General features: G+C 35.3%; 1 protein-coding gene and 1 long non-coding RNA gene across 5 annotated transcripts in view; one reads left to right on the top strand and one right to left on the bottom strand.

The window, feature by feature from the left end:
- LOC127085662 (putative disease resistance RPP13-like protein 1) overlaps positions 1-13,019 on the bottom strand; it is a 141,946-nt gene that overhangs the window by 36,121 nt on the left and 92,806 nt on the right. The window contains exon 2 of one of the 4 annotated variants that reach the window (XM_051026152.1): positions 12,464-12,794. In XM_051026152.1, coding sequence (XP_050882109.1) covers positions 12,464-12,794 — 331 coding nt within the window. Of the gene's footprint in view, positions 1-11,293; positions 11,478-12,009; positions 12,181-12,463; positions 12,795-13,019 lie in introns of all 4 variants that reach the window. The other 3 variants (XM_051026149.1, XM_051026151.1, XM_051026150.1) reach the window with 3 other exon arrangements.
- LOC127085666 (uncharacterized) overlaps positions 12,091-13,019 on the top strand; it is a 143,878-nt gene continuing 142,949 nt past the window's right edge. Inside the window, exon 1 of the long non-coding RNA XR_007789247.1 lies at positions 12,091-12,180. This is a non-coding gene — a long non-coding RNA (uncharacterized LOC127085666). The remainder of the gene's footprint in view (positions 12,181-13,019) is intronic.

A 13,019-nucleotide genomic window follows, 5' to 3' on the forward strand; every position in this document is an offset into this window, starting at 1 on the left:
CTAAAACTGAAAATAGCAAAAGAAAATAGATTAAAGGCAAACATGAACTTAAATCTAAAAACATAATAAAATAGTAAAATAAGCAAAATAAATTAGATAAATGCCTAAGTACAATTATAGAAGAATGTGCATCAAAATACACTGATCAGTACCTCGGTTGCAATATATGAAAAATTAAATTTATTTCATATTATAAGTTTGTGAGGATATATCATTACATAAACAACAATACAAACAATTAAAACAACTACAATACAATAACTAAGCGATTACAACCATCAAAACAATTTTGAACAAGTAATGCATCATCCTATGAACGTCTCGGTCAGTCTTAATATCCACCCATTCACGCACTTGTCCATTTTAGTTGAGCGTGGACACAAGTCATTGGATTCTTCTAATCCTTTCACCATCCCCAATTTCTCCATCTAACCAACTGTTCAACGTTCGATTAAGACGTTCAAATGAATCTATATTCCAAAGTCGAATTATCGGAGACGCAACGACGGAAAATATTAAATCGGCATTTCCCTTGTGAATGTATTCAGACATGGTTAAAACTCAAAAACTTGAAGGAGAGTGAAGTTGAATGAAAGAAAATATGGTTGTAGGGTAAGATTTGTTGAAAAATATTGCATACAGGGTGAGATATTTATATAGATGAGATAGAAAATGCATGTGCCAAGAGGCTAGGCGCCTGACATGTCAAGACATATAGGCGTCAGAGGCATTGACGTCTCTTCATAAAATGCAGGCGCCATATGCATTGACGCCTCTTCATGAGGCTACCAATGCAGGCGCCATAAGCATTGGTGTCTCTTCATGATGGAAAATGGATGCGCTAGTTCATATGGTGCATCTATTTTAAAAGGTGGTTATTTTGGATTTTTTTTAAATGGTTATTTTGGAATTTTTTCTAAAAATTGTGATCATTTCAAAAAAAGTTCACAATGTAATATATATATATATATATATATATATATATATATATATATATATATATATATATATATATATATATATATATATATATATATATATATATATATATATATATATATATATATATTATATATATAAAAAATGGAAAGACTAATGTCTTATTTATTTAGTCATAAAACAATTATATACGTGAAATATAAATAATTGATATTGATAAAAGTCACATAAAAATGAGACTAACTTAGAGAGATAGGCAAACATATAATTTGGTGAAAAATATTAAGAGATATAAGTCCTACATATAACAACATTGCTGCTTCTAATTAGTTATTGAGTTTGAGAAAAAAAATAGGATTTGGGAGAGAAAAAAGAAATTTGAAATTTAAGGTTAGAGATTCTCATTTTTCTCTAATCGATTTTGGAAAAGTAGTAATTATGAATTCGTTAACGGTTAGAATGAGCTAATGTTTGGACACAAGATTCTTGAAACATATCAGATACTCCCCGTGATCGTATTTTGGTTGAACAAGAGTGTTATGTGTTCTTTGTTGAATTGGAATACAAGAATTTACCTCTTTATATTTAATAATGAATGACATAATGTGTTAATAATATATCGTGTTATGTGTTCTTTGTTGAATTAGAATACATGTGTAATAGTGAATGACATAATAAATTATGACTATGTAGATTTAATAAGTCAAACAACCATTATTTTGAGAATAACACAGAGAAGGATGATTTTGTTGTGACCATTTAGGGAGAGATTGAAGTTAATGCTAAGGAGGAGAATTTATCATAAATAAAACTCTATGAATGAAAAATAAATAGCTTAATCAAAACCGGACCAGACATTAAATCGGAATAGACATGGATTTAAGGTTTTAAGGTTTGACCGGGATTTAGGGTTTTATTGTGCAAATTTATAAACCTCATTAGCATCACTATCACAAACCATTCTATTGTGCCTATCTGATTGATTGTTATACCATCATAACCAATATTCTGAATGCTCAAGTTAACAAAGGTCTTTCATGATGCCAATAGCTTCAAAGAAGTTCCACTTATCATGATTAATGTCTAATATATGTTAATGCCCACCTAGGTAATATATTACACTATCCCTAACAAATTTTTCCATGTAATGAAATTTCATAGTAAAACTCATACCTTATTGAATCGATCGCCTTGCTCAAATGCGTATTTGATTCATCTACCACATTTGCCACCAACAGACGTCGCCTTCCTCACAACCTCCTCCCACGAAGCTAACAAATGTTTTGTCTTCTAAAACCCTAATTGACAAGGACTAATATTAAAGTTGTAAAATGAATTTTAAGGATTTTTTTCTGTGGGAAATATTTTAACCACATTTTAAAAAAGTGTCTGAATAGAAAATTATAAAATAAAATCCAAGTCAGCAACGTTAGCCACATATGATTTTTTTAACAAAACTTTGACGTCAGTGACTAACACCAACAATAAATTAACATACAAAGACTCCATAAAAAATGTAGGGACGAAAATAAAAAACTCGCAAACTTACATAGACCAAATGACTAATTAAATACTAAGCTAATTACTTTTTAAAAGGTTATAACTCCTTTCCTAGTCTTCTGAGACACCTCTTTAATCCACACTATCGATTACTATTTTGGACCACCTTGGACCCTTTCTCTCGAGTGATCTCCTCGGCTTCCATGAGTTTTTCGAGCGTTATCCTGATCACGTTCATAGAACTCTCCTTGCATTAAGGCGTCACCCATGTTTAAAACTTTTTCTAAAGACCGTGACATGTATATCTTAATTAAGAGTGTACATTAATTAGGTCAACCTACAAAACTCTATCAAATTCACCTAATAAAATCCAAAAAAGTGGGTTGTGTCGGATAATTAGATGAATATATGTTTAAAAACTAAAAAACTCATGTCAAAAATCAGGTTTCGAGTAAAATTAGACTAAAACCCAAAAAATCAACTGACCCGCTAATCAAACATTTATTATTAAATTTTTAATGATTTTGATGAATATTAACTTTATTTGTTGCAATTTTATTCTCTTAACATTTACTAATAAAACATGACTTTAACTAATTTTGAATATTTCACTCATTGGTTATTTTGATATTAATATAATTTTATGTCATGCAACTTTAGTTTGTTGTTAGTATTTTATGATAATTTTTAGGCATAATTAGTCACCAGTCCTTTAAATTAATTTAATGTTTCACTTTAGTCCCTTAACCAAAAAACATTACACTTTAGTCCCTTAAAATAAGTTCCATTGACATTATTTGTCCCTTCCGTTACTTTTTCTGAAAAAACGTTAAATGTTGCCAACCTGGCATGAGAACTCGGCAAAATCATAAAAAAAATTCATTATTTCTTTATTATGATCATCTTTAACATAAATGATGAGGTTTTTTATTATTTCTCTATCAAAATACCTTTCATAATTAAATTTTACCATTACTCATCAATTTATTATTAATCTCAGCCGATAATTATTTTTTTATGAAATTTGATTTGGTCACATTATCAGATTTTCTTCCATCCATAATATTTCTTAACAATTTTTTCATCCATCAAAATCATCTATTGTCTTCCATCAATCAAGAACCACAATAAATCTATAATAAATAAAAAATTTATTATTTTTCTTCATAAACTCCTAGAATAAAAAACTCAGATACATCCTTCTTTCACGCGTTTTAAAAGAAGGAAAAAATAGCAAAATCTCTCTTCCACACTTAGACAACCACCACCCTCAAATCCCTCAGGTCACTTTCACAGAAATCAGTCCTTCCTTTTTCCTCAATCCAAAAACTTTTCACCTCGAGATCCATACATAACAACACCAAACACTACAATAACTGAACAACAGACAACAAAAAGCAACATTAGAGAACAAAAAGCGACACCATTATCAGACTAACATCATACAACCTCCAAGTTTCACTACCACCATACCAAATCACAACTCAAAAAATGACAACATCACAAATCTGAAAAGAAACGAAGAAGAAAAAGAAGAGGAGAAGAATTTTTTTTCCAGATTCGGTAATCACTTTCAACGCCTTCTCTGCCACGTGAAACCGTACTAACGTTGGAAATAGAGATTCACCCTTATCGTGAGTTTTTTGGCTGCCCTCAACACCTCTCAGTCGCGTCTTAGTCTTCTTCGTCGCTCCACGTACAATACTCACATTATTTCAGATTTCAACCGTTGTTCTATTTTTGTAAAAATAAAAAATAAAAAATAACAGTAGGATTGTTGTACTATGCTGGGGGAGAAAAGAAGAAAGAAGGAGAAAGAGAAAGAGAAAGAAAGTGACGGCTACGAGTTTCTTTAGAGGATAATTACGGTTTGTTTCAAATAATGAATAGAAATGAAAATAAGTGCAAAAAATATGAAATATATTAAGAAAATGCAAAATATATTAAAAATGAAAATAAGTGAATTAATAAAATTATAAAATGGCAAACAAAAAATCATGTTAGATTTTTAAAAAACAATAGTAGTGTCACACAGACAAGTTAACGTTTTTTATGTAAATTAAAATTAATGGAAGGGACTGCTTATGCTACAACACGGTTTTAAAGGATTAGATTGTAACGTTTTTTAATTAAATGACCAAAAAGAAACAATAAATTAAGTTAAGGGATCAAAAGATGAATTAAGCCTAATTTTTATTAGTTAATGTTATTATTTATTATTTTATGATGCTAAAAGATATTAAAAATATATCTAAAATTTTTTAAGGATATAGAAATATTTTTATGAAAAAGTACGATGACTCATCATTTAATCATTTAATATTAAAAAAAACAAAAAATTTATTTGGGCAATCCACTATCAAATCTAAGTCTAAAATTAGTGAGTTTATCTAAACCGGTCCATTAGTGTAACAGGTGGTAATTTTACATCAACCAAACCAAAATGCCTAATATAGATTAGATATTTAGTTTGGTCAAACTTAATCCAAACTGACCCACATTCACTTTAGGATGGACATTGATAAATTCTTGCGAGATATGAAACTTTAGGATTGTTGAACATAAAAAAGAAAACATTTGTGTCTGAAATGCTAGAGATAACTCTAAGATTCAATTATCCCATCATAAGAGTCGGATATAAGACTCCCAAATATAATGCCATATAGAAACTCATAGGATATTTTCTTAAAATGTTAGAAAATCTTAGGTGCCAGGACTAATGGATTCTCTCCACCTGATATTGTTTGATATGAGATCAACCTACTACCTCAACTCCTTATCTCTAACCTCCGTACTTCCACCTCAACTTAGTTTTTTGGACGTCATTTTCTTATTGTTAACCTTTTTTTTCCCTTCATTTTGTTGTTGTTGCTTCACATTTTTCTATTGGAACTCTTGCATCACCTCTAAAAGTTTATTGCTTCACATTTTTCTATTGAAACTCTTGCATCACCTCTAAAAGTTGAGCTAGTTGTGAATTAAAATTCTCATCTAGTGTCAAATCATATGAGGTTTAAGTTGGTCTATGTGGTACATAACAGTGACTTGGTTGAAAATTGAGTTAGATTGTTGAAAATTATGTGTTGCTCCACGGTGAATGTCAATGTTCTCATATGTAAATAAGCATGACTTGAACAATCAAACTGATATTCAGGTAGGATCTACTTAATTAAGTTGAAATATTATGAGTTTTTTGGTCTTCCATCTCCATTCACAATCTAACAAACAAACGTTGACGTAAACGTCTGTTCTTCGTCGAACTAACCAATACTAGTCTTAATATGAATTTCTTTTTACCTATAAATCATTAAAACATATGAAAATTTGAAAATGATGAGTAACAAAAAAATGATCTTATAATTAAATTTAGAATGACGGTAAAACTTAGCTCTTAAATTATTTTTAAATTCTCCATTTCATATCCAAATCATATATTTGATTATATCAGTATTAATTTGAAACGAGTCCTCACTCAATTAATTAACAAAATGATGATAATACACATGTCCGACTTCATTTTGTAGAACGGAATTGTTAAGAATATGTTATCAATCAATTAGTATTGATTGATATTCAATTAGTCATAACTATAATTGATATTATTTCCTATTGTATATTCCCTATTTGCATATAAATATACACCATGTGTGATCATATTAGACACACAGAGATACAATTACAATATGGTATCTAGAGCTGGTTGACCTACTGTCTTCCACAAAATAAAAATATATATATATATATATTTTTTTTTTTCTCTTTTTCTTTCCGGCCACCCACAGCGCCGCCGCCATCTCCGCCGCTCCTGTCGACTTTTCGGCGAGATTCCTATACGCCGGAATCGTCTCCTACAGATCGGCCAGATTCACTGCCTTCCGCCGCCGCACGCATCCGCACACGTCTCTCCTTCATCGCACGTGAATCTCACGCGCCGGACAATCAGCCGCGCATCCGCTGCCCCCAGCCGTCGCCGTTTTTCCAGATCTGCTCTCGGTTTTTCGTTCCGAGCCATCAAATATCATGGGAGATACCGATTCCATCATGTTCACTAAAATTCCACTTATTCCGTGTGAGAAACTGACCGGAACAGCCAACTACAACATATGGGCTGGTGCTGTCAAGATGTGGTTTCACGGTCAGGGATATGAGGATCACTTAACTACAAAAGCCGATACTATTCTCGCCGCCAAACGCGATAAGTGGAAACAAACCGATGCTTCTCTATGCACTGTGTTATGGTTTTCCATAGCAACTAATCTCCAAGCACAGTACCAAGCCTATACCACTTGCTACGAGGTTTGGGAAAAGGCCAAGAAAGTCTTCTCAAATGATGTCCATAATCTTTACAGTGTCATCACCAAACTCCGCTCTTTGAAATTGGAGAATATGGATATGCAAGGCTATCTGACTCAGCTTGATGCGTTAAAGGCAAATTTCACAACCTTAATGCCCTTTACAAAAGATGCAACAACTTATGCTGAACAACAAAGTAAGTATTTCATGGTCATGGCACTTGCTGGACTGCCATCTGAACTTGATTCCGTTCGGAATCAGATTTTATCAGGTACCAACGTTCCTAACTATGAAGCAGTTAGTGAACAATTGTTACGCTTGGCTACACCTCATGCTTTTGGACCGGTCCCTACTTCCTCTCCCACTGAATCATCTGCTCTTGCTTCCCACTATCACGGTCGTGGTGGACGAACCGGTGGACGAGGTGGACGTCAAAGTATTCGTTGTAACTATTGCAATCGTTACGGTCACATTGAAGCCGATTGTCGTACAAAGGCAAGAGAACAACAACGACAACCACGGATCGCTGCTGTTGCTCAACCGGATATCACTAAAGATGTCACTATTCCCGCCGCTGATTACAATGATTTCCTCCAATACAAAGCAGCCCATCAACAATCATCATCTGCCGCTGTTGCTCAGTCGGGTAATCCTGTAGCTTTTGTCTCTACATCTTCACTTGGTCCTTGGGTCCTTGACTCTGGGGCATCTGATCATATGACTGGTAATAAATCTCTTTTATCTCATTTGTCTTATTCTGATTCTTTGCCTTCTGTCACTGTGGCGGATGGTTCTAAAGCCAAAGTTCAAGGCCTTGGTCAGGCACATCCACTTCCAAACTTGTCTTTAGAGTCCGTCCTTTACATTCCTGGTTGTCCCTTTAATCTAATATCTGTTCACAAGCTTATTCGTACTCTTGATTGTTCAGTTCTTTTTAATGCTAATTCTGTTCATATCCAGGATCGACGTACAGGACGGACGATTGGAGCAGGGAGTGAAGCTGGAGGATTATATCATCTTTCTCCACCGGTGGCCTGTGCTTCTATTGCTTCTCAAGAACTCACACATCAACGTTTGGGTCACCCTAGTCAAAATAAAATGCGTCTTTTAGTTCCTAGTCTTTCTAAGCTTTCTTCTTTTGAGTGTCAGTCCTGTCAATTAGGCAAACATACTCGTAGTACTTATTGTCAACGAGTAAATAAAAGTGTTGCATCACCTTTTGCTTTAGTTCACTCTGATATTTGGGGTCCTAGTCGTGTGAAGTCTACTTTAGGATACTATTACTTTGTAACGTTCATCGACGATTACTCACGATGCACTTGGTTATTTCTAATGAAAAATCGTTCAGATGTTTTCCGTATATTCCAAGAGTTTTATGCTGAAATTAAAAATCAGTTTAATACTACCATTAAAATTTTACGCACAGATAATGCTCGTGAATATATGTCATCCCAGTTTCAATCTTTTTTAACATTACAGGGAATTATTCACCAATCATCATGTGCTCATACACCACAACAGAACGGTGTTGCTGAACGGAAGAATCGTCATTTAGTTGAAACTGCACGGACTCTTCTTCTTCACCACAATGTACCCTCTCGTTTTTGGGGTGATGCTCTCCTCACCGCATGTCACCTTATCAACCGAATGCCTTCCTCGGTCCTTCAAGATCAGATTCCATACTCTATCTTGAATCCGGAACACGATCTCTACCCCATTCCCCTTCGTGTGTTTGGTTGCACATGCTTTGTTCATGATCTTAATCCAGGTAAAGACAAACTTTCCGCTAAATCTCTCAAATGTATTTTTCTAGGCTACTCACGTATACAAAAGGGATATCGTTGTTTTTGTCCTCAACTTCAACGGTATATTGTCTCTTCCGATGTAACATTTTTTGAAGGTTCTCCTTTTTTCTCTGCCTCTTCGTCCTCCCAGGAGATTTGTAATTTAGATGATCAAGATATCCCTTCTGTCATCCCCACACCCATTAAACCTCCTTTGCAGGTATATCAGCGACGCACAACGCGTCCATCGGCAGTTAGAGATGATATTGATCCACCAGCACCATCTCCTACTCCAATTGTTCCTCCAGCTACGTCACCTGAACTTGACCTTCCAATAGCATTACGAAAAGGTATTCGATCTCATAATCCAAATCCTAAATATGTTTGTGCTTTAAATTATGACCGTCTATCTACTTCCTATGTTTCTTTTGTGTCTGCTTTGGATTCTGTGTCTATTCCTAAGTCTACAGGTGAAGCTATGACTGATCCCAATTGGCGTCAGGCGATGGTGGAAGAAATGACTGCATTGCATTCAAATAACACTTGGGACATTGTTCCTTTACCTCCAGACAAAACTACAGTGGGCTGTCGATGGGTTTATACAGTGAAAATTGGACCAGATGGTCAGATTGATCGTTTTAAAGCTCGTTTGGTAGCCAAGGGATACACACAAATATTTGGCCTTGATTATGGTGACACCTTTTCTCCAGTGGCCAAGATTAGTTCAGTCCGTCTCTTCCTTGCATTGGCTGCTATTAATCATTGGTCGCTTCATCAGTTGGATATTAAAAATGCATTCTTACACGGAGAATTGGAGGAGGAAGTGTATATGGATCAACCTCCAGGTTTTACTATTCCTGGTAATTCAAGATTTGTTTGTCGGCTCAATCGATCTCTTTATGGGCTAAAACAATCTCCACGTGCTTGGTTTGGTCGCTTCAGCTCTGCCTTGATACAGTTTGGTATGACTAGATGTGAAGCAGATCATTCTGTTTTCTTCCTTCACTCTTCCAACGGACAACACATCTTTCTTGTGGTTTATGTTGATGACATTGTTATCACTGGAGACGATACAGACGCTATTCAGCGACTCAAAACTCATCTTTTCAAAAACTTTCAGACAAAAGATTTGGGTCCACTCAGATACTTCTTAGGTATTGAGGTTGCACAGTCCTCATCAGGCATTGCAATTAACCAACGTAAGTATGCATTAGACATCCTAACTGAAACTGGTATGCTTGACTGTCGTCCGATTGATACTCCTATGGATCCCAATGTCAAGCTTCTTCCGGGTCAGGGGGAGTTGTTGAAAGACCCGGGAAGATATTGACGTCTAGTGGGTAGACTCAATTATCTTACCGTCACCAGACCGGATATTACTTTTGCAGTGAGTATTGTGAGTCAATTCCTTAATGCTCCTTGTGATACTCATTGGAATGCCGTTATTCGGATTCTCAGATATATAAAGAATGCACCAGGAAAAGGCCTATTATATGAAGATAAGGGTGATGCTAAAATCACTTGTTACTCAGATGCAGATTGGGCAGGATCACCGTCGGATAGGAGATCCACTTCTGGATATTGTGTTCTTATTGGAGGGAATATGATCTCATGGAGAAGCAAGAAACAAAACACAGTTGCATTATCTAGTGCTGAAGCTGAATATCGGGCTATGGCAGCAGCCTCAAAAGAACTTGCTTGGCTTAAGAATTTGCTCTCAGAACTTAGGTTCGGTGACCTTCAGAACACAAAACTCATATGCGACAATCAAGCGGCACTCCACATTGCGTCCAATCCGGTTTTCCATGAACGGACCAAGCATATAGAAATAGATTGTCACTATGTAAGAGACAAGGTACTGTCGGGAGAAATAACCACGGAATTTGTCAAATCTGAAGATCAATTGGCTGATATGTTTACCAAGTCTCTCAAGGGTTCTCGAGTGAATTATATTTGTAACAAGCTCGGATCATACAATATATACGATCCGGCTTGAGGGGGAGTGTTAAGAATATGTTATCAATCAATTAGTATTGATTGATATTCAATTAGTCATAACTATAATTGATATTATTTCCTATTGTATATTCCCTATTTGCATATAAATATACACCATGTGTGATCATATTAGACACACAGAGATACAATTACAATAGGAATGAATGAGAATGACATATTTGATGCCTATAAAACTTTCATTCAGCGTTACCTTGTACTTGAAGCAATGACTAAGTGGACCTAATACCCCAAAAAAACAAAATAAATAACTAAATTTGAAAAAAAATGCATAACCTACCACAGTGAATATCCAGCTATCATCCCGCCAACAGAATCAAGCAAACCGATATTGAGGCAAATCCAAATTATTCTAAAAGAAGTCTGTTCTAATGAAATGAGGAATCTCAACCCACCAAATAATATCCAACAACTCATGACTATGATTAACAAGCCTATCCATGCAATTATTTCGAAGCCCTTCTAATACTTTCTGCAATCTGTCGAATATGTTCCGCTCTAAAATGCGATGCGCAAACCATCCCAGTGAAATGGAGGAGCCCTTCTACATTGCCGTGTTTTTAATCCAAACTTATTTATCAATTAGCACTGGAACTCTGCCTTTGTCATGGTTTCAAAGCTGTTTTTGTTTCTTGCCATTCATCATCAACAAAGTTTTTGCAAATTTTTTAATGGAAAGTGATTGCAAAGAAGTGGGTAAACCGTTTGTTGGAAACGCATTGAGAGAACTAATACCATAGAGATCCAAGCGTCGGAGACAGGTGCTGTTTATAATCATTTTAGGTACAGATTTTAGCATATGACAGCTCGATATGTCTATTGTTTGCAGCAGACATGGAGAATCACTCTCGAGCAATGAGTATTGGGTCCTTTCAGTATTGCTTTCTGAATTCGAATCTCCCCTAATACAAATATTTTTTATTGAGGAGAGCCAATGTTGAGTAGGTGGTGTTGCCAAGAGATGGTCGCAACCATCTATATCAATCTTTTCTATGGAAGGAAGATGAGTAGGTAAATGTCCCTTTAATTTGGGACACCATAATAACCTCAGAGTTTTCAGACGAGGAAAAGGAGACATGTTGTCTGAAAAAGGATGTCATTCCTTCCAATTTCCCATGGACAAAAAGAACAAATTCTCAAGGGATTGAAATGGTTGGAACGAAGAATTGGAACCTCCTGCTGCCATGCCATAGAACTGCGGCCCAATTGTCTCCAAAATTGTCATCCTACCAATTTGCAAGTCCTTGAGAGAGGGTAGCTGCCCTAGTGGTGGAAGTGTCGTGCGATTCACACATTCATCAATATAGAGGGACACCATGTTAAAAAATGATGGATCTCCCAACCAACTAGGAAAATGTGTCCCACCATACAAGCCAATGCTTAATATCTTAAGGTTTGCAGATGGTTGTAACATATCAAGCACATTTCTTTCATTAAGTGTGTCTTCAGTTTCCTTACCCCACTCTAGCGTCAATACCTCAATATGTTCTTTGCTCTTCAAGTTGGTATCACTTGCCTCCATGACAACAATGACATTTTGCAGGTTCTTGATGAATAATTCTCCCCGTAGATTAGGAAACTTCCCAAGCTCTCTAACAGTTGAACCAATATTTTTCTTGCCTACTACAAAAACATTTAGAGTTTGAAGGTTTTCTAGTTCAGCAATTTGCTTCGGCATCTCTATTATGCTTGTCCTATCAATATAAAGATGACGCAAATTAATTAATTTTCCAACATGTTTTGGCAATTCTATGAGTTTTGAGCACTCAGATAAAATCAAGGTTTGCAAGTAGTAGAGGTTGCATATGGTGTCAGGCAAGCTTGTAATATTCGTGTGAGAGAGATCTAGATAGCGCAACTGCACTAAATTGCCAACTGTATTGGGTAACGTGGTGATGTTTCTATATTTTGACAACGATAAAACACGCAACCTTCCAAATGTGGGTAGCAAATAATTGACCACATTTCTTGATAAATTATATTCTGCCCATCGAAATTCAATGGCAAGGAAGCTTCTCAAGCGTTTGAATTTGTCGAAAGTCTTAAACTTCTTGAAAATGTCGTATGTTTCTTTATTATATGACAAGTGACGAACATTTTCATAGCTCTTAGCGCCAAATTCATGTCTGTAACAACTTCTTCCAGATACAGCAGTAGCTAAATCATTAACAAGGTCATGCATGACAAATATTTGTTTTCCATAATTATCATGCAATTGTTGAATCAATGATCTGGATAACAATTCTGCAAAAAACTCATCACCTAATTCTTCCATGGTTTTTCTGTCTTGAGAATGATCAAGGAAGCCTTCTGCCATCCACAACAAAACCAATTGCTTCCTATCAAGCGGATAGTCCTTTGGAAAAATAGAGCAATAGGAAAAACATCTTTTCAATTGAGAGGAAAGATATTGATAACTCAAGCGCAATGCAGGCAAAATGTTATCATTTTGTAAGTTCCATATGTCGTTGTTCAGAACTTCAATCC

Source organism: Lathyrus oleraceus, chromosome 5 (assembly GCF_024323335.1).
Source record: "Lathyrus oleraceus cultivar Zhongwan6 chromosome 5, CAAS_Psat_ZW6_1.0, whole genome shotgun sequence".
NCBI lineage: Eukaryota > Viridiplantae > Streptophyta > Magnoliopsida > Fabales > Fabaceae > Lathyrus > Lathyrus oleraceus.